Source organism: Salvelinus namaycush, chromosome 16, assembly GCF_016432855.1.
Source record: "Salvelinus namaycush isolate Seneca chromosome 16, SaNama_1.0, whole genome shotgun sequence".
Classification (NCBI taxonomy): Eukaryota; Metazoa; Chordata; class Actinopteri; order Salmoniformes; family Salmonidae; genus Salvelinus; species Salvelinus namaycush.
The window spans coordinates 12,731,124-12,753,039 of NC_052322.1; the positions used below are offsets into that span (position 1 = coordinate 12,731,124).

A 21,916-nucleotide genomic window follows, 5' to 3' on the forward strand; every position below is an offset into this window, starting at 1 on the left:
TGCATCCCAAATGGTCCCCTGTTCCCTATATGGACACTTCTTTTGGCCTTGTGGGCCCTGGTCAAAAGTATTGCACCATGTAGGGAATAGGTTGCCACTCTGAATAAATCCCTCTACGGTTTCAAGACAGCAGTCGTGGAGATAGTATTTACTTTCTTGACATGAATAATGTAAGTCTGTTGAGGTAATGGTTGTGTTAACTTAGGCTACACTACTCTGTGCTGAGCATTAATTAAACAATGTGAATTATTTTTCCCATTGACAAAAGCAAATGAAATTGTCTTGAAAATCAAAGTGATTTTGATGTGGATTTAAATGAATCTATGCTCCAAATGTTATTATTATATTCTTGGTGGAAAAAAACGAGTAACCCATCCCACTAGGAAAACACTGGTTGAATCAACGTTGTTTCCACGTCATTTCAATGAAATTATGTTGAACCAACGTGGAACAGACGTTGAAGTTATAACTGTGCCCAGCGGGATGTTTGTTTGAAATGGTCGGACCGAAAACAGTTCCCTTTAGGACCCTGGAGACTGCAGTTAATACTTTCAAGCAATGTCACCTGTTACGTTCAAAGGGGAAGCCGCGATGGTGGCGCGCTATGGTGTATATATAAATATATATACATCATTGGTGGTGTTAGTGTATCCTTTTTGCGCTGCGTGAAAGGCTTTTGAAGTTAATATTTAAGTCCATCTATCGCCTTCGCGCTACTAAATAAAGAGCGTCGCGAAGACACAGCAAGGCAGTCTTCAAATTTGTGAACAGGTTCCCAGGTAAGAAATTCGGGAGACAACGCATCATTGTGCCTCTTGTATCTTATCAGGAATTGTGTTATTTATTGTTGCACTAGATAGGGTGAATTTATATTGCAACAATGTAGCCTTTACGTTTTCATATAACTATCTGTAATTTCCTGTGAGGCACTAGATATCAAGATAAGTAAATTGTGATACACGATAAAGATCGTGACATGTTATGATTCTATTTTATCCTATCTGTCATACATTAGTTATTTTGTCATTGTGTAAATCAAAGGGACAGCTGTATTTTAACACTTTTTATATTTACTAACTCTAGTCATTTATAATCGGCCATACTCTCATACTTCCTGATATTTTTGTCACAAACAATTTCCTGTTAAATTGCACCATGTTACACGCTCGAGCTGAAAAAGATCTTCTTAGTTGATGAGGCAACCTTTTTTAAAACGGCCAGTAGTTTCAAGGAATGCGCGTCCTTGGGACGTCCCTACCCTAACCCATACCCTAACCTTAACCATTTTACATTTAAGCTTCAATTGGGTAAGGACGTTCCAAGGATCCGCTTTGGCACGGACCGTTTAAAAACTACAACGTTTTCTTCGGTAATTGAATTCATTGGAGTAGAGTTCGTGGCATACATTGCCTTCCATTAATCGGTAGTTAGTTACTTTCAAAATCCTATTTAGTATAGTAGTGTTACATTGTTGCGGTTTTGATGTTCACTTCGTATCTCTCTGTAGTTTCTGTCTAGCCCAAGATTGTACTCATACGTAATATCCTACCATTACTCTTTAAGGTCCAAGGACCTTATACAGTGAGCTCCAAAAGTATTGGGACAGCACTTTTGGATTTTAAATGATTTTCATCCGCTTAGAAAGTACATCACTTTTTGTACATTGTCCCCCCATTTTAGGGGACCAAAAGTATTGGGACAAATTCAATTATACAGTATGTGTATTAAAGTAGTAGAAAGTTAAGTATTTGGTCCAATATTCATAACACGCAATGCCTACATCAAGCTTGTGACTCTAGAAATGTGTTAGCTGCATTTGCTGTTTCTTTTGATTGTTTCAGATTATTTTGTGCCCAATAGAAATGAATGGTAAATAATGTATTTGTCATTTGAGTCACTTAAAAAAAAATGTAAATAAGAATAGAATGTTTCTTAACACTTCTACATTAATGTGGATGCTACCGTGATTACGTATAGTCCTTAATTAATTGTGAAATGAGTGAGAAAGTTCGATGCACAAATATCAGTCACTCCACCTGGTAAACCAGTTTTATGAGTGGACCTCCTATTCTCACTGCATAGTGCGATTATATTTGGCATTGCATTCACTGATAGCCACAAAAGGAATACTTTGAAGTGGAGTATTGTTATGATACAAATTCCATCCATTATTTGCTAATAGAAATGTTTGTCCATAAACTTTTCAACAAAATATTAAAGGCCCAGTGCAGTCAAATGTTATTTTCCTGTGTTATATAAATAAGTAAACAGTGAGGTTAGAATAATATTGTGAAACATGATAATGCCCAAATTAGTGTAAGAGCTGTTTGAAAAGACCGCCTCAAATTTCAGCATGTTTTGGTGGGATGGAGTTTTGGCCTGCCTGGTAAATTAGTTAATAGACCAATAAGAAATAGACTTCCAAACCTTTCTGCCAATAATAGCTTGTTTTCAGTTTTTCCCTACCTGCTCAGACCACTCCCAGGCAGTCCTAGTAAAATTCTTGCTTTCAGAAATTGATCTTTGCTAAGAAGCTATTAAGTTTATTTTTGACCATTTTAATTGAAAACAATCGCAGTAAGATACTTAGTTGTTACCCAGAAATGATTTTATATTGAGATAAAAAGGGCTGCATTGGACATTTTTTTGTTGTTGGCATTATTACACATTAATGACATTTTTAATTGAAGGGCAGGCATTTAATTCAAAGTTCTTCTGAAAACATTTTTCATATCATATGGTAGAACTACAAAGAGTTGAGGCAGCAAGCCTCTCAGCTGCCGGTCTTCCTTTCTTCACATTACCAATGTCTGTTACCAGTATAGGAACAAGCCAAACAGGTTGTCAACTTAAGATGACATTTGAGTCAAGGAGAGTGAACTGTGTGCCCATTGTTGGGCTCTGGAAGCATGAGAGTGTCTTTGATCAATTATGAAGGAGGTAGGATTTCCTTGAGAGGACTGGCTTAAATTAATGATGACAAACTAAGAGTTTGAGGCCCTAAGCAGTGTTCACCTAAGGGTATCATTTATTGTGATTTGATACCCCTCTTAATAAAGCAGGACATTGTTAAATAGCCTGAGTCCCAGATCTGTTTTGTGACGTGTGTCCAGGTCCATTGAATGACCGTAATGGAGTTCACATGACAGCACAAACTGGGTTGTATTCACAAAGAACTAACTGGACGCGAATGGGCTGACACGGGGAGGGACCACCTGAACTTAAGAAATTAGAAATGCTTAATTTTGTTTTCCATTGCGAAATGTTTCGATACATTTGATTTCAATGTGCGCTAATGAGTGGGACACAGATCTGGGACTCAGGCTAGCTGTGGAGCGAAATATGTCCGGTGTGTTTGTCATCCATCCAGTCATACTCATTCTACTGGTGTTTGTGTCTATGTAAGGTGGCATTCATTAATGTGAATGTGGGTGCTGCTAAGTCAGCCAACAGGGGAAGGCCAACCTGTTGACATGTGCATCCGGGAAGGAGTGGAACAGGTGGGTATATGACATGTGTGTTCTTGGCTAGAGAAGGTGAATACAGGTGCAATACTCCAGGTTGTTTACCAAGAGGTGTGTTCTGTTTGTTCTTTCACTCTGCTCCCTCTGTATGTATGTGTGTGTGTGAGGCTATTCCTCTGGGGCTCCACCTCGACTCAGGAGAGCGGGAGGGAGACGGAGGGAAAGTAGCTATGACAGCAGAGAAGTGTTATGGGAGTGGCTAGGTACACAGGGACAGTACATGCTGGTTTAGAAGAGCTGACTGGATCACATCTTTTGACATTTGGCATGTAGTTATTATAGTAATCTGGTTTTGGGTAGAACAGCGTTTTAAAATGTCTCCTTAGTCTCCATAGATTCACCTTTGCATCAGGTAAAGAAAGTATTTGAGTCTGTTTTCTGTTTGTTTTGTTCTATTCCGAAAAGGGTTTGAGTCCCGTGTCTATTTAAGAAAATGATAGTCTGAAATACTCCAGCTCTTCACTGCTATTACTATGTAATGCCTCCAGTTAATTTATAACTTCAGTGTTTCCCCTAGGATCCCTTAATCTAAATGACATCACCGGCCAATTCTATATTAAAGCCAGAAGTTATTTAGCTAGCATTACGTTACTGTATCTTAACTAACAATTATTACATACGTCTAGTAATAGGGTTGACTACACTTCCAGGATGACAATTTATTTTACCAGGTTAGTCTCAAAACCTATTTTGCAAGAGAGACCTAGCCAAAAAAAAGCAGCATACAGTTTCAAACATTTACAACATAAAACACAAGCTACCGCAGTTTAAAAATATCAGTTTACATATTGAAAAGGCTAATTGGTTTTGGGAGGAGTGTTTCAACAAGGGTCAAAACATTGATATCCCCTAAATCATTTTCCACCATAGTTTTTACCCTAGCTTTAAATAATTTTAGGAGTTTTCTCGGACTACAGTACCTGATAAGAATCTAAGGAAGATATGTACAAAAAAATCCTCCAAGGTAACTAGCTAGCTAGCTTGTAATCCTGGAAGTGTAGCTAACCCTATCAATAGAGAGTTGTGCCGCTGCATACATTTAATATAGGAGAAACACTGAACTCTCTTTTCGCTCGCTCTCTCTCTCTCTCTCTCAGCGGTGGCCATTTTGAATTGTGACCCACCATGCGTCTGTTCCTGCGTCGGCGCTTGTCCCCCCTGAAGCTGGCCCTGGCTGGGGGAACTCTGTTCATGGTGGTCCTGGTGGTCCTACAGAAGGATATGGGCTCCGGCTCCAACTCTGCCCAGGACCCCTGGTTCCAGGATCTGGTGGAACGCAAGGATCGGGTGCTGGTGATGGTTCGAGGAGCAGTCAACAACCTAGGCTTCCAGGTACCCCTGGGTCCTTTTGGTGGGTGGGGGGGGGGGGGGGGTAAATGAACAGCCTTTATTGTTTTTGTTTGTTTTATAATTATACACTGATCAAGAAAATAAATGCCAAATTCAAGATTTTACTGAGTTACAGTTCATATAAGGAAATCAGTGAATTAAAATTAATTAATTAGGCCTTGATCTATGGATCTCACATGACTGGGAATACAGATATGCATCTGTTGGTCTCAGATACCTTCAAAAAAAGAATAAGTAAGGGGGGTGGATCAGAAAACCAGTCAGTATCTGGTGTGTAACCACCATTTGCCTCATGCAGCGCTACACATCTCCTTCGCATAGATTTGATCAGGCTGTTGATTGTGGAATGTTGTCTCATTCTTCAATGGCTTCGCGAAGTTGGTGGATATTGTCGGGAACTGGAACAAGCTGTCATACACGTCGATCCAGAGCATCCCAAACATGCAAGACAATGGGCCTCAGGATCTCATTCAAATTTTCATCAATAAAATGCAATTGTGCTCGTTGTCCGTAGCTTATGCCTGCCCATAACATAACCCCACCGCCACCATGGGACACTCTGTTCACAACGTTGACATCAGCAAACCGCTCGCCCACACAACGACACAATATACGCTGTCTGCCATCTGCCCAGTACAGATGAAACCGGGATTAATCCGTGAAGAGCACACTTCTCCGGCGTGCCAGTGGCCATCGAAGGTGAGCATTTGCCCACTGAAGTCGGTTACAATGCCGAACTTCAGTCAGGTCAAGACCCTGGTGAGCACGACGAGCATGCAGATGAGCTTCCCTGAGACAGTTTCTGACAATTTGTGCAGAAATTCTTTGGTTGTTCAAACCCAAAGTTTCATGAGCTGTCCGGGTGGATGGTCTCAGACGATCTCGCAGGTGAAGAAGCCGAGTTTGGACTGGCGTGGTTGCACGTGTTCTGCAGTTGTGAGGCCGGTTGGACGTACTGCCAAATTCTCTAAAATGACGTTGGAGGCAGCTTATGGTAGATAAATTAACATTTAAATGTTCTGCCAACGGCTCTGGTGGACATTCCTGCAGTCAGCATGCAAATTGCACACTCCCTCAACTTGAGACATCTGTGGCATTGTGACAAAACTGCACTTAAAAACAAAATGGCCCCAGCACAAGGTGCACCTGTGTAATGATCATGCTGTTTAATCAGCTTCTTGATATGCCACACCTGTCAGGTGGATGGATTATCTTGGCAAAGGAGAAATGCTCACTAACAGGGATGTAAACAAATGTGTAGATAAAAAATAAGAGAAATAAGCTTTTTGTGCATATGGAACATTTCTGGAATCTTTTATTTCAGCTCATGAAACATGGGACCAACACTTTACATGTTCCGTTTATATTTTTGTTAAGTATACAAGAAATCGATATAAAATAAAGAAACAATAACCTGGGATTCCAGATCGGAGCTCCCCAGCCCCTTTCGATAGAGGAGCAGCAGGCCACCCCAGACCGCCACTGTCCTCCAGGTCACTACAGTCAGGCAGAGCTGAAGCCGGTCCTGGAGAGGCCCCCACAGGACCCCCAAGGGCCTGGGGCCGACGGGAGGGGCTACGAGAAAAAGAACATGACACCAGAGGAGGAGAAAGAGAAGGAAAAGGGGATGACCGTTAACTGTTTCAACCAGTTCTCCTCCGACAGGATCTCCCTCAGCCGTAGCCTAGGAGACGACACCCGGCCACCAGAGTAAGACTATGTCCCAATTATCTCTCCTTCATCCCAAAATGTGCACTTGTTCACTGTTTTTGAAAGGAAATTACTGGTAATGAACATTGTGGATTTAATGCTTTTAAAAAAGCATTTTAATATAATGCTTTTAGATTTGTGGGAAGTAGTGAATAAGTGCACATTTTTAGGGGAAACAAAATATTATTGGGATGCACCCTAAAATTTCGGTCTTAACTGTAACCATGGTGATGAAAGGTGGGTTGAGGGGTGGGTAGCGTATTGTTCTTGGGGGTGGTTTCCTAATCTTGTTCAAAGATGCATTTTCAATAGACTTGTCCTAGATTAGCAAGATTCTCTATTGTTTATTACTGCAGATGTTTCTTTTTCTTTATTTAATCAACATTTCAAAACCTTGATAGCCATGAAAAGCACAATCAGTTTGGTTTATGTACGAATGTTTGCTAAGGGATGCTCTTTATATATTGTACGGCTAGGGCATCTACGTAGACACAAACACCCCCCATGTGAACTCAAACACAGGGCAGATAATATTGACAGTTTTTCCTTTTTATGACGAACAGTGCCTTGCTCTTCCTTTGCTTCCCAGGTGTGTGGAGCGTAAGTTCCGTCGCTGCCCTCCTCTTCCCACCACCAGTGTAATCATAGTGTTCCACAACGAGGCCTGGTCCACCCTGCTGCGTACCGTCTACAGTGTCCTCCACACCTCCCCTGCTGCCCTGCTCACTGAGATCATCATGGTGGACGACGCCAGCACCGCAGGTGGGCACAGAGAAAATCAATTCTATGGGTTCACTCAAAATGGCCACCAGTCTACCCATTGTGGCATAATTGACTTGAATGGGGATTCTATTTCTATGGGTACCGTGGGCATGATGACTCTAAATAAAGTCAAATCAAACTTTATTTGACACATTTTTTTATTTTTTTGCAGTAAGATTAGGGAGGTAAACATGCGCCGAATACAACAAGTGTAGACCTTACCGTGAAATGCTTACTTACAAGCCCTTAACCAACAGTGCAGTTCAAGAAGAGTTGAAAATATTTACCAAATAAACTAAAGTAAAAAATTATAAACAGTAACACAATAAAATCACAATAACGAGGCTATATACAGGGGGTACCGGTACCTAGTCAGTGTGCGGCGGTATAGGTTAGTTGAGGTAATTTGTACATGTAGGTAGGGGTGAAGTGACTATGCGTAGATAATAAACAGAGAGTAGCAGCGGTGTACATGTAGGTAGGGGTGAAGTGACTATGCGTAGATAATAAACAGCGAGTAGCAGCAGTGTACATGTAGGTAGGGGTGAAGTGACTATGCGTAGATAATAAACAGCGAGTAGCAGCAGTGTACATGTAGGTAGGGGTGAAGTGACTATGCATAGATAATAAACAGCGAGTAGCAGCAGTGTACATGTAGGTAGGGGTGAAGTGACTATGCATAGATAATAAACAGCGAGTAGCAGCGGTGTACATGTAGGTAGGGGTGAAGTGACTATGCATAGATAATAAACAGAGAGTAGCAGCGGTGTACATGTAGGTAGGGGTGAAGTGACTATGCATAGATAATAAACAGCGAGTAGCAGCGGTGTACATGTAGGTAGGGGTGAAGTGACTATGCATAGATAATAAACAGCGAGTAGCAGCAGTGTACATGTAGGTAGGGGTGAAGTGACTATGCATAGATAATAAACAGCGAGTAGCAGCGGTGTACATGTAGGTAGGGGTGAAGTGACTATGCATAGATAATAAACAGAGAGTAGCAGCGGTGTACATGTAGGTAGGGGTGAAGTGACTATGCATAGATAATAAACAGCGAGTAGCAGCGGTGTACATGTAGGTAGGGGTGAAGTGACTATGCATAGATAATAAACAGCGAGTAGCAGCGGTGTACAAAACAAGCGCTCCGGTACCGCTTGTCGTGCGTTAGCAGAGAAAACAGTCTATGACTTGGGTGACTGGAGTCTCTGACAATGTTATGGGCTTTCCTCTGACTCTGCCTATTATATAGGTCCTGGATGGCAGGAAGCTTGGCCCCGGTGATGTACTGGGCCGTACGCACTACCTTCTGTAGCTCCTTACGGTCAGATGCCTAGCAGTTGCCATACCAGGCGGTGACGCAACCAGTCTAGGTAATGGAGCCTGATACTAACAATGGGCTAAGGGAAAAGCAAAGGGGAACTGTACATTAGGGCACACCAACAGCGAAACGTTTCGTCAGTCATTCTGAAACTAAGGGTACTGTTCTTAGAAACAAGAAATTGCATTGCTTCACTAATCAAGACTAAAAGAGGATGTGCTTTGACACCTAGTTCAAAATCTACTTCTGGACCTTGGAACCTCCTGGCCATATAGTTTGGTTTAATCTCTCGCTGTGTTCTAACAATCGCCTGTATACTAGCTAGCTGCATTATCACATGGTTTAAGAACATATGCTGTGTAAGAAGTGTAATGTCTGTTGTGGCCAGTGCATTGCATACAGTGTGTGTTATTAATACTAAACTGAAACTTGTGATACAATTTCAGACCTCTACGGTCTTGTCTGTTCTAAATATAACTGGATGTGGGGTTTTTGTATTTTGGGGGTTTTATTTAACATTTATTTACCTAGGCAAGTCAGTTAAGAACAAATTCTTATTTATAATGATGGCCTACCAAAAGGCAAAAGGCCTCCTGTGGGGACAGGGGCTGGGATTAAAAATGTAAAACAAAAAAATATATAAATATAGGACAAAACACACATCACAACATGAGAGAGAACACAACACTATATAAAGAGAGACCTAAGATGACAACATAGCAAGGCAGCAACACATGACAACAGAGCATGGTAGCAACACAACATAACAACATGGTAGCAGCACAAAACATGTTACAAACATTATAGGGCACAGACAACAGCACAAAGGGCAAGAAGGTAGAGACAACAACACATCACGCAAAGCAGCCACAACTGTCAGTTAGAGTGTCCATGATTGAGTCTTTGAATGAAGATATTGAGATAAAACTGTCCAGTTTGAGTGTCTGTTGCAGGTCGTTCCAGTCGCTAGCTGCAGCGAACTGAAAAGACGAGCGACCCAGGGATGTGTGTGCTTTGGGGACCTTTAACAGAATTTTCCTTACCTGCCGATCTATAAATTATGTGACCTTTGTTTTAGAGGTGTTCAGAACAAGGTTAAGGGTAGAGAAAGCTTGTTGAACACTAAGAAAGCTTTATTGTAGAGCAGTTAACACAAAATCCGGGGAGGGGCCAGCTGAGTATAAAACTGTATCATCTGCACATAAATGGATGAGAGCTTCCTACTGCCTGAGCTATGTTGTTGATGTAAATTGAGAAGACCGCGGGGCCTTGGGTTGAGCCTTGGGGTACTCCCTTGGTGACAGGCAGTGGCTGAGATAGCAGATTGTCTGACTTTATACACTGCACTATTTGAGAGAGGTAGTTAGCAAACCAGGCCAAAGACCCCTCAGAGACACCAATACTCCTTAGCCGGCCCACAAGAATGGAATGGTCTACTGTATCAAAAGCTTTGGCCAAGTCAATAAAAATAGCAGCACAACATTGCTTAGAATCAAGGGCAATGGTGACATCATTGAGGACCTTTAAGGTTGCAGTGACACATCCATAACCTGAGCGGAAACCAGATTGCATACCGAGAGAATACTATTGTTACCGTCCTGTCCCATCACGTTTAGAAAGCAATGTATTATGTAGAACAGATATGACTGTCTGGCAGTATTGGGAATTGTGTCAGTTCTATTCATTACATTCATATGTACATGTCACTGAACACACCCCTGCTTTCTGTTAGTCAGTTACCTAGCGATGCTGGTCTTGACCTGTCATTAACCGCTCCACCCTCACCTGATGAAAATAATGTTGTATTACCTGAAGAGCCAGCCAAGTTCCTAACTAAACATGACGCTTCGTGTTTGTGTTTAATTGATGTCTAGTTTTTACATAGTTCACCCAAATTACAAAATGACATATATTGGTTTCATTACCCTGTAATCAGTCTATGGACAAGGTATGACTGTAATCAATGCTTTGTTGTGGTTTACCTGACCACTGTTTCAAATGTTGTTTAGAATTTGTGACACAATCTAATGCAAGTCAATGGTACCCATATTAGCATTTCCTCTCTTAATGTCCAAATCATCCTTAGGTTTAAGAAAATGGGTTGTATAACTGAATTAAGTTACTTATAGGTTTGTACATGAAGAACAAAAATGCCACCATTGACTTGCATTGGATTGTGCCACAAATACAAACAATTTTGATTTGAAAGAGTGGCCAGGTAAACAAAAACCAAAAGCAAGGATCATACCGTGTCCATAGACTGCGTATAGGGTTAGGAAACCAATGTAATTTAGGTGAACTATCCCTTTAAGTGATTCCCTCCGATATGCTCCAGCTCACCTTAAGAAAAGAATGTCATAACAGGTATGTGTTTTCTCCTTTCTACCAGAACACCTGGGCACTCGGCTGGATGAGTACGTGAAGCAGCTAAAGATAGTGAAGGTGGTGAGACAGCAGGAGAGGAAGGGCCTGATCACTGCCAGGCTCCTGGGGGCCCGGGGAGCCCTGGGAGAGATACTCACCTTCCTGGATGCTCACTGTGAGTAGCTAGCCCACGATGGATGAATAAATGAGTGCCTGATAACAGCCAAGCTCTTAGAGGCCAGGGGGACACAGAGAAATATACTCACTTTCCTGAATGCACACTTTGAGTAACTAGCCCACAAGGGATGGATGGATTCATTCATTAATACTCGGGGGCCCAGGGAGAGACCTAAATTTCTGGATGCACAATGTGACTAGCTAGCTAACTAGGAATATATGTATGGTGGCCTATGGCACAGATGTATGCCAGAGTCTATATGTATTTGAATACAGCCCTCTGCCCTTTGACTCGACCTTCTCCCATCTCCTACTGTACCTTTACTGTACTTTCTGTTCAAAAGCACAAACAATACGATAGGAGATGGATTGATGCACTGTGAATAGCTAGCGCACAAGGCCAGAGCAACACAACTAACTCCTTATTGACCCCCTCATCCCTTTTTGCTATCCCACAAGGAAGGATAGGAGTGGGTAAAATGTTTCCCAAGTGATCATTCCATTTACAACCATAGTGTTACAACTTTATTTGTATAAATGTTTAGAACATATTTACTACCTGCGGTTCTTTTTTAAAGTAGTGAACAGTTGAAACCTGCTCTTCAGGTTTCCCTACTAGAACTAGATGTATGACCACATTCCACCCACGTATGCTTAGAGATATGCAAAGTAGTGGAGTGATGAAGGGCTATACATACAGATGAAAGGCAATAGATACTAATGTACTGGAGATAAAGGCTTTGCAGTAATGTATAAAACATATACAAAAACATACACAAATACTGTGAATTCCCAGGGTCATCCCGACAAGGGCGTTTGCATAATGTGATGTTGTCAGGCAATTGTGACCACAGATTACATATCATTGACAGAATGCTCAGGACTCATCCTGGGGGTCTGTTGAGGCCAGGAGGATGCAGCGTTACACAATGTTCACATAGAAAAGTATTGTGTAGAATAGACAGGATTTTCTGTTGTGTAGAATTGGGAGTGGTGTCAGCTCCACAAATGTTTCTCAACTGAACTCCGCAATGTTGGCCAACTAAGCTCCATTCATTGTATCTCAATCTGTAACGCTTCACAATGTTGGCCAACTACCAACTACCGACTTCTTGTACTTTGAAATATTTTTACACCTGCTGAACTCTACCCTCCTCTCCCGTCCCCAGGTGAGTGTTTCCATGGCTGGCTGGAGCCCCTGCTGGCTCGTATCGTAGAGGAGCCAACAGCCGTGGTCAGCCCAGAGATCACTACCATCAGCCTGAATGACTTTACCTTCAACAAGCCTGTAGCCACCGCTAAGGCCCGCAACAGAGGGAACTTTGACTGGAGCCTCAGCTTTGGCTGGGAAGGCATCCCCGAGCATGAGAGCAACAGACGCAAAGACGAGACCTACCCCGTCAAGTAAGGGCTAAGGACCCACCTAACATGTTTCATAGAGTACATTGCCTTCCGACAGCTAGTGGAGTACATAGTGAATATAGTGCTGTGATTGCTGAAGTTATTTGCAATATATAGTAATATAATATATAATATAGTTATTTGCAATACATTCATCAATACATTCATCTTACATTTCAGCATATGTTATATTTCTGCACTTGAAATATGTATCAGATCACTAGTCGGCAATCAGACTATGTATATTCCATAATGTTGCATTGGACATCTAGTATCTGTTACTCACCTCTGCATGTCTGTTCATTCAGAACTCCAACGTTTGCCGGTGGTCTCTTCTCCATCTCCAAGAAGTACTTTGAACACATCGGGACGTACGATGACAAGATGGAGATCTGGGGGGGTGAGAATGTGGAGATGTCCTTTAGGGTTAGTTTCCCCTCTTCCCTTTCCTCTAACAATGTTATTATAAAGGAATATCTATCAAATACTAAAGTTAGTCTAAAACAGAGCCATATATAGAGAGTTTGCTGATTATGGTTTCTCTCAAAGACATTCAGTTGATTATTACCTAAATTCAATTGGTTGAATGGTGTCATGTGACCTCGACGTTGTATATGGCTCTGGGCCTGTATCCACAAAGCATCTCAGAAAAGGTCTTAGGAATCCTGTTAACCTGTTTTTGTGAGCATGTGTATCTGTAGTAGGAATTTCCAGGTGAACAAAAACAAACACAGCCGTAGGTAAAGTTAATCAATAATCTATCTGGTTTATTACAAGTTGCAACAAGGAGACAGCACCCAGCACAGAAGCAGAGCAAATGTCTATCTGGCCTCTTGGAGACAGACCCTATATATCCTAATCAGACAGCACCAAATGTTATGTAAACACCAGCCCAAAAGGCTTGTAGGAAGTCAAAGCAACTTTGTCTAACTTTGTCAACTGCTACAGAATCGCACAGTGTTCACAGAATGTCATCAATACAATTCAACAGTGAATAATCGGTGTCCTTGTGCCTCCATTGACAAAGCAGGTCACTAAGTTAGCCAGCTAACTTCAATAAACTTTCTCCCAGGTGTGGCAGTGTGGCGGCCAGCTGGAGATCATTCCGTGTTCCGTGGTGGGTCACGTGTTCCGTACCAAGTCACCCCACACCTTCCCTAAAGGTACTGAGGTCATCACAAGGAACCAAGTACGACTCGCAGAGGTCTGGATGGATGACTACAAACACATCTACTACCGACGCAACAGTAACGCTGCCAAGATGGCCAAGGAGGTAGGCTTATGTTCTCAATCAACTCAAAGTTTCATATACTGTACTGTTCGATATAGTGCTGTGCATTAAACATCTACAACCGACGCAACCAGAACGCTGCTAAAATGTCACAAGTGGTGAGAGAAGAGGGTTAAGCCCATGGCATGTTTTCGTTCACTCCAAGTTCCATAATAATTTTAGATAATCTTGTGTTGCCAGACTTGGTAATCTCACATTCATTCGACACAGAAGGAAAAGCTGAATGAAGGCTAACTGTTAGACAACACACTACTGTGCAAAATGTGTCGGCCTGCGCATACTGCAATCTGTTTATTATAAGATATTATTATTTATCTGGAATAGGCTAAACTACAATAAATATGTTTTTATGAGTGCCTATATACTGTAGGCAACAACACTTGTGCCACACTGATCCCTAACACAGGGCCCCCCACATGGGTGCGTGCTCAGCCCCCTCCGTTGCCATGCATGTCTCCAACTCAATCATCAAGTTTACTGACGACAACGGTGGTAGGCCTGATTACCAAAAATGATGAGACCGACCACAGGGAGGAAGTGATAGCCCTGACGGAGTGGCGCCAGGAAAATAACCTCTTCCTTAACAAAATGCTGGTTGTGGACTACAGGTGACAGCAGAGAGAGCACGCCCCCATCCACATCGACGGGTCGCAGTGGAGAGGATCAAAAGCTTGAAGTTCCTTGGCGTGCAAATCACTGACTACCTGAAATGGTCCCTTCACACAGACAGCGTGGTGAAGAAGGAGCAACAGCACCTCTTCAACCTCAGGAGGCTGAATAAATTTGGCTTGGCCCCTAAGACCCTCACAAACTTCTACAGATGCACCATTGAGAGCATCCTGTTGGGCTGTATCACCGCCTGGTACAGCAATTGCACCGTCCGCAAACATAGGGCTCTCCAGAGGGTGGTATGGTCAGCCTAACACATCACTGGACATCTACAGCACCCGGTGTCACAGGAAGGACAAGAAGATCATCAAGCACCCGAGCCAAGGCCTGTTCACCCGCCACTATCTAGAAGGCGGAGACAGTACAGCTGCATCAAAGCTGGGACCGAGAGACTAAGAAACAGCTTCTATCTCCAGGCCATCAAACTGTTAAACAGTCACCACTAGCCTTAGTCATTGTTCTAGCCGGTTACCACCTGGTACTCTACCCTGCACCTTAGAGACTATTGCCCTATGTACATAGTCATTGAACGCTGGTCACTTTTAATAATGTTTAAATAACGTTTTACCCACTTTGTATGTATATACTGTATTCTTGTCATGGCTCATTCAATGTAACTACTGTTGTGCACACCTTTTTCTATTCATATACTGTCCATAATGTCTTTACACACCATTATATGTATATCAATTACATGGACACTGAACAAAAATATAAACACAACCTGCAACAATTTCTAAGGTTTTACTGAGTTACAGTTTATATAAGGAAATCAGTCATGGGTTTCTATGGATTTCACATGACTGGGAATACAGATATGCATCTGTTGGTCTCAGATACCTTTTTAAAAAATGGGCCTCATAATGGGCATCAGGATCTCGTCACAGTATCTCTGTGTATTCAAATTACCATGGATAAAATGCAATTGTGTTCATTGTCCGTAGCTTATGCCTGCCCATACCATAACCCCCCCGCCACCATGTGGCACTCTGTTCATCAGCAAACCGCTCGCCCACACGACCCCATGCACGTGGTCTGCGGTTGTAAAACCAGTTGGACGTACTGCCAAATTCTCTAAAACAACGTTGGAGGTGGCTTATGGTAGAGAAATGAACGTTCAATGCTCTGGCAACAGCTCTGGTGGACATTCCTGCAGTCAGCATGTCAATTGCATACTCCCTCAAAAGTTCAGACATCTGTGGCATTGTTTTTTTAGTTTTTTTTTTAGACATTATTGCACTGTTGGAGCTAGAAACACAGGCATTTCGCTGCACCTGTGATAACATCTGCAAATCTATGTACACGACCAATACTTTTTGATTTGATATGACTACCGTTATATGGGGTTAAAGTAGCTGTCCAGTCTTTCCAGATTTCTATGAAATATGACCTTTAATTACTTATAATATGAGTGAAATAATAGTTTTCCTTCCAAGAAATGGTAATTAAGTATGTTGAAAAGCAGCTTTTCTGTGTTGGAATAGTGTGGACGTACCCCAACGACAGAATGGTGTAGGTGTATACCGGTCATTAAATATTCACGCAAGTAGACCGCTGATTGGCCAGCTCATCCTCCTCAGGATTATGACATCATACTCTGAGGAAATTGCAAGCATTTTTTAAATGGTCTGTTTGAGATACAAATTTGATGTGGGGGTTTTTAAAGTGTATTTAAAAAATATATATATATATTTCTCAAATGTATGCTTTGGCCACAAATACGAGTATCGGACGAGTCAACAACATTATTTGGGTATGAGGTAGAGAAATGTCAGATTTTCACTGGACAGTTACTTTAAAGTTAACTATCAGTGCACAGGATTGAGCAAGTCACTTGTTCCTGTCTCACTCCTTTCCACTACTCTGTGTGTGTTGCAGAAAGGATTTGGTGACATCTCGGAGCGTGTGAATCTGAGGGAGAGGCTGCAGTGTAAGAACTTCACCTGGTATCTGAATACTATTTACCCCGAGGCGTTCGTGCCAGACCTCACCCCTACCAAGTTCGGAGCGGTACGTTTTGTTCCATTCAGGTGTACAAACTATCAGACCTGGTTTCAAATACTTTTTAAAGTATTTTGAAATTCTTTAGCTTTGCATGATTGAGCTTGCCTGTTGCCATGAAAATAATAGAAATGTCTCAAAAGTGCAAATCCTGCTCACTAAATGCAGGGTTTAGCCAGGCAGTCCAAAACAAACGCTACAAGTATTTGAGGTAACACTTCTTTTTTAGATAGTCCATCGATAGATGCTCTATAAGTAACATTTCAAATAAATATCTACTAACCCTAAACTTAACCTTAACCCTAACCCAACCCGTTATTCTAAACCTAACCGTAAGCTTAGCAAGCAGTTGCTTATCGACAGATGGTTTGTTGATAGTATGACCATCTGTAGAGCATCTACATAAAGTGTGACTAGGAAAGTACTGTACATGATGGCGATGCATAAGTGTTCATTGTTAAGTGTGTGTGCGCGCAGATTAAGAACTCTGGTGCCCAGAGCTGTCTGGATGTGGGAGAGAAAAATGAAGGAGGGAAGCCACTGATCATGTACACGTGCCACAATATGGGGGGTAACCAGGTACTGTACATTCACTCACACTGTCAGAGGAGGCTGGTGGGAGGATATGTAGGAGGACTGTCTCACTTGTAATGGCATGGAATAAATGGAACGGTATCAAACATATGAAAAACGCATGTTTGACTTACAATGGGCTGTCCTCCTATAGCTCCTCTCACCAGCCTCCTCTGCACTCTATGGTTGTGTGGAGGGATATTCTGATATTGATATGCATTCAACAACAGTATGTTCAGTCAATTTTGGAATTTCATATTCAGGTTTATAGGCAAAGTTTTGTTTAACTTTTATTTAAATCACATTGAGATTGACATCTATTTTTCAAGTGAACCTAGACGATCTCCAATAATAAGTCCCCAGCACCATATGAAAGTGATGTTTGACTACATGTGCTTATCTCTCCTGCTGTTTCCCCAGTACTTTGAATACACGTCTCATAAGGAACTGCGTCACAACATAGGGAAGCAGCTGTGTCTACAGGCCAACCCCCAGCCAGACCAGGTTAAGATTGAGCTCTGTACACTAAAGGGACTAGGGACTAGCGTGGCACCACAACAGGAGTGGCTCTTTACAGAGGTAAGGAAGCATCACCTGGACAAGCATGCACGCACGCATATATAGTGCATTCAGAAAGTATTCAGATCCCATCACTTTCCACATTTTGTTACGTTACAGCCTTATTCTAAAATGGATTAAATCGTTTTTTTCCCTCATCAATCTACACACAATACCCATAATGACAAAGCAAAAACTGTTTTTTAGTATTTTTTGCAAATGTATTAAAATTAAATGTACGTAATTATTCAGACCCTTTATTCAGTACTTTGTTGAAGTACCTTTGGCAGTGATTACAGCCTTGAGTCTTCTTGGGTATGACACTACAAGCATGGCACACCTGAATTTGGGAAATTTCTCCCATTCTTCTCTGCAAATCCTCTCAAGCTCTGTAAGGTTGGATGGGGAACGTTGCTGCACAGCTATTTTCAGGTCTCTCCAGAGATGTTAGATCGGGTTCAAGTCCGGGCTCTGGCTGGGCCACTAAAGGACATTCAGAGACTTGTCCCGAAGCCACTCCTGCGTTGTCCTGATGGAAGGTGAACCTTTGCCCCAGTCGGAGGTCCTAAGCGCTCTGGAGCAGGTTTTCATCAAGGATCTCTCTGTACTTTGCTCCGTTCATCTTTCCCTCGATCCTGACTAGTCTCCCAGACCCTGCTGCTGAAAAACATCCTCGCAGCATGATGCTGCCACCACCATGCTTCACTGTAGGGATGGTGCCAGGTTTCAGGCATTCAGGCCAAAGAGTTTAATCTTGGTTTCATCAGACCAGAGAATCTTGTTTTTCATGGCCTGAGAGTCTTTAGGTGCCTTTTGGCAAACTCCAAGCGGGCTGTCATGTGCCTTTTACTGAGGAGTGGCTTCGTTTGGCCATAAAGGATGGTTCTCCTATCTCCACAGAGGAACTCTGGATCTCTGTCAGTGTGACAATTGGGTTCTTTATCACCTCCCTGACCAAAGCCCTTCTACTCCGATCGCTCAGTTTGGCCGGGCGACCTGCTCTAGGAAGAGTCTTGGTGGTTCCAAACTTCTTCCATTTAAGAATGATGGAGGCCACTGTGTTCTTGGGGACCTTCAATGCTGCAGGCATTTTTTGATACACTTCCCCAGATCTGTGCCTTGACACAATCCTGTCTCGGAGTTCTACGGACAATTCCTTCGACCTCATGGCTTTGTTTTTGCTCTGACATGCACTGTCAACTGTGGGACCTTACAGTATATAGACAGGTGTGTGCCTTTCCAAATCATGTCCAATCAATTGAATTTACCACAGGTGGACTCCCAAGTTGTAGAAACGTTTTAAGGATGACCAATGAAGGAAAAAGGAAACCACACAATGCTCTTGAGAGTATCACTGATCTTTAATAAGCTTACGATCGGCCTCACGGCCTTCGTCAAAGCGTTTGAGTTAAAAACAAATGAGCACCCTTATGTAGACCTAGCCCCACCCACATCCGCTCCACGCATCGAAAGGGTCGCAGTACATTTTAATGACCTAAAGCATGACATTTCTATCTTTTTAGATTTTGTGGTATAGAGAAAGTTAAGATATCAGACAGGGGAGGTGATATTAATAATACTCTGAGTAAAGGAGAATGTTTTTGGATTTTCATCCTACAGACATTATTTCCTAAAGGACTTAATGATGAAATGCCTATGTATGTTATGTTGTGAATTTTAACATGAATAATGTCCCTATTTAAGATTACTCTGATGTTTTTCGTACAATGTACCCAATGATTAATGAAAACTTGCTATGTCCTCATTGTGGTTTTACAGACGTGTTTAATACGTCTTATTTACACACTTTATTCAAATATTTATTTAATGCATTTTGTTATATTTGGTAGCACTTATTTGTTTTTCCTTCGCCTCCAACCCCTTTCGATGCGTGGAACGGATGTGGGTGGGGCTAGGTCTACATAAGGGTGCACTTTTTTTTAAAACTCAACAAAAGCTCTGACGAAGGCCGTGAGGCCGATACGTAAGCTTATTAAAGATCAGTGATACTATCAAGAGCAGTGTGCGGTTTCCTTTTTCCTTCATCTTGTTCAACTGTTACCATGCACCTGCAAAAAAGATTGCTCAGATGTGTGAGTGCAAATGGTCTGAATACTTATGTAAATAAGGTATTTTATTTCTAGAAAACCTGTTTTCGCTTTGTCATTAATGGTCATTGTGTGTAGATTAGGATTTTTTTTCCAATTTAATCCATTTTAGAATAAGGCTGTAACGTAACAAAATGTGGGAAAAGTGAAGGGGTCCGAATACTTTCCGAAGGCACTGTATATCACACACGCATACACATTTCTAGATCTGCTGGGAGAAATATTTTAGACTCCTCATTCTTGAAGAGTGCTTTTGTAAAGCATGTGTGACTGATGAAATAAACGGAATGAAGTACATTTAATCTGCTTAGGTAACTATCTGTTAACTTCTCTTGTGCATTGTGAAAGATCGTTATCACTCTAGATCGAATCTGTCCATAGCTGACCCAGTGTTATCCCACTGCAGTATATGGTCTTACTCTGTACTTTTAACCCTCTGCCCTCTCTAGGAGAATCTCCTCAAGAACCCACCAAGTGGAAAGTGCTTACTCCTGAAAGGGGGCCAGATAGTGATGAACGACTGTGAAGCAGCTGACCTCAACCAGCACTGGGCCTTCAGTTGACCCCTAACCTTCGACCCCTGACCTTAAGCAGAACTGAAGCTTTCACTAGACGTTGACCCCCCCGCCCCCCCGCCAGCCCACCCACCCATAGATGCTATTAACAAACGTATAGACCCTACCAATCTACCTATAGACTGGGTCAAGCAGGCAGTACTAGCACCAGTACTAGCTGAACCTGACAGGACATGAGTCATACTGCACTGGAGACCATTGATGACCTAAGTGGAGTGGACAGGTTGAATATAGAGTGCTGACTGTGCTATGGCAGTGCACACCTAAGTGAAGGATCTCAGGATAACCACTTTTAACTATATATTTATGATAATAGAGACTCATGAATGAAGGTTTCTTCTCGTGGAGTGTGTGGACAGTGGACTCTGCAGCCTGGGTCATGTTCAGTAGGGAGAAAATGTTTTGGAATGGAGTGAAACGGAGAGAACTTAGGCCTACTACCCAAACTTATCCAGTAAGAACACATATCTTAGTTTTCTGTTGCAAAATGTTTTGCCACTGTGTGCCCTACTGGACACGATCCTGGAGTGGCAGGCGGGAGGTCTCTTCCAGACAACTAGGACCTCAACCCAGAAGTGCGTTCTCTTTTTTTTGTCTTAACTTATCTTGTCAGGTAATGAATGTAGATATAGTGAATGTTGTTTCTGTGACAATGCATATGTCTGCCAAAGGGAAAGGTGTCCATTTTTTTAAATAAAGTTTTATTTGTCATACGAGTGAAATGACTGGTCCCGTGTGTCTCAGTTGGTAGAGCATGGCTCTTGCAACACCAAGGGTTGTGGGTTTTATTCCCACGGGGGACCAGTAGAAAAATGTATGTACTCACCACTTACTGTAAGTTGCTCTGGAGAGCATCTGCTAAATGACAAAAATATAAATGTTTGTCTCAGCTTTTACCTTTAAGAGATATTCTCAGATAATGAAAAGCATTACTATAAACTTATGATAGAAATGGAATTAGTACTTTTGAGAGCTCTTGTTTTTTTATTAACATCATGCACTCAAAAAAGGGTCAATGCAGGTAGTCCTGGTAACCATTTGATTAGCAATTTAGCAGTCTTATGGCTTGGGAGTAGAAGCTGTTCAGGTTCCAGACTTGGTGCACTGGTGCCGCTTGCCGTGCGATAGCAGAGAGAACGGTCTGTGGCTGGAGTCTTCGGCATTTTTTGGGGTCGTCCTCTGACACCGCCTGGTATGTATTATGTGTGGTTGTGCACACTCCTAAGGTATCCCCAGCGATGACGCTAGTGCTGCTTGATATTGGTCCAACTTTATTACTCTGGAGGTAAGAAACTGGTTCATATCGGAAGCTAGATGCTGATAAGAGACTGTCGGCGTCCCAAATGGCACCCTATTCCCTACATAGTGAAGACAATAATAAACATTCCTCCGTGTGACTGAGTGAGCTGTTGAATAGGCTAGTCAATAAATATCTTGGTCACAATTTGTTTTGCACAATATTAATGTTTATGCAAGGAGTGGTTTGGTTAAGGTCATTCCTTTAGATAATTAATGAAAACTTAGTACAAATGAGA

General features: G+C 42.1%; 1 protein-coding gene across 2 annotated transcripts; it reads left to right on the forward strand.

Annotated features, from left to right (window-relative positions):
- Positions 1-592: 592 nt before the first annotated feature.
- Positions 593-21,097, forward strand: galnt6 (UDP-N-acetyl-alpha-D-galactosamine:polypeptide N-acetylgalactosaminyltransferase 6 (GalNAc-T6)). Of its 2 annotated transcripts, XM_039010007.1 has the most exons (12): positions 593-779; positions 4,622-4,856; positions 6,301-6,584; positions 7,174-7,346; positions 11,054-11,203; positions 12,375-12,609; positions 12,915-13,032; positions 13,679-13,879; positions 16,445-16,576; positions 17,045-17,146; positions 17,561-17,719; positions 20,256-21,097. In XM_039010007.1, the coding sequence occupies exons 2-12, from the start codon at positions 4,650-4,652 to the stop codon at positions 20,367-20,369; spliced, it is 1,875 nt and encodes a 624-aa protein (XP_038865935.1). In that variant the 5' UTR covers positions 593-779; positions 4,622-4,649; the 3' UTR covers positions 20,370-21,097. The 2 variants fall into 2 exon arrangements, with proteins under 2 accessions (XP_038865935.1, XP_038865936.1); XM_039010008.1 differs by lacking the exon at positions 593-779 and having other exon boundaries at positions 4,170-4,856.
- The last annotated feature ends 819 nt before the right edge of the window (positions 21,098-21,916 follow it).

Bases quoted from the DNA above. Each gene is read 5' to 3' on its own strand.
- galnt6 (XM_039010007.1), top strand. From the start codon at position 4,650: ATGCGTCTGTTCCTGCGTCGGCGCTTGTCCCCCCTGAAGCTGGCCCTG. The intron at 13,880-16,444 runs GTAGGCTTATGT...TGTGTGTTGCAG, and splicing joins CTGCCAAGATGGCCAAGGAG to AAAGGATTTGGTGACATCTC. The intron at 17,720-20,255 runs GTAAGGAAGCAT...TGCCCTCTCTAG, and splicing joins AGGAGTGGCTCTTTACAGAG to GAGAATCTCCTCAAGAACCC.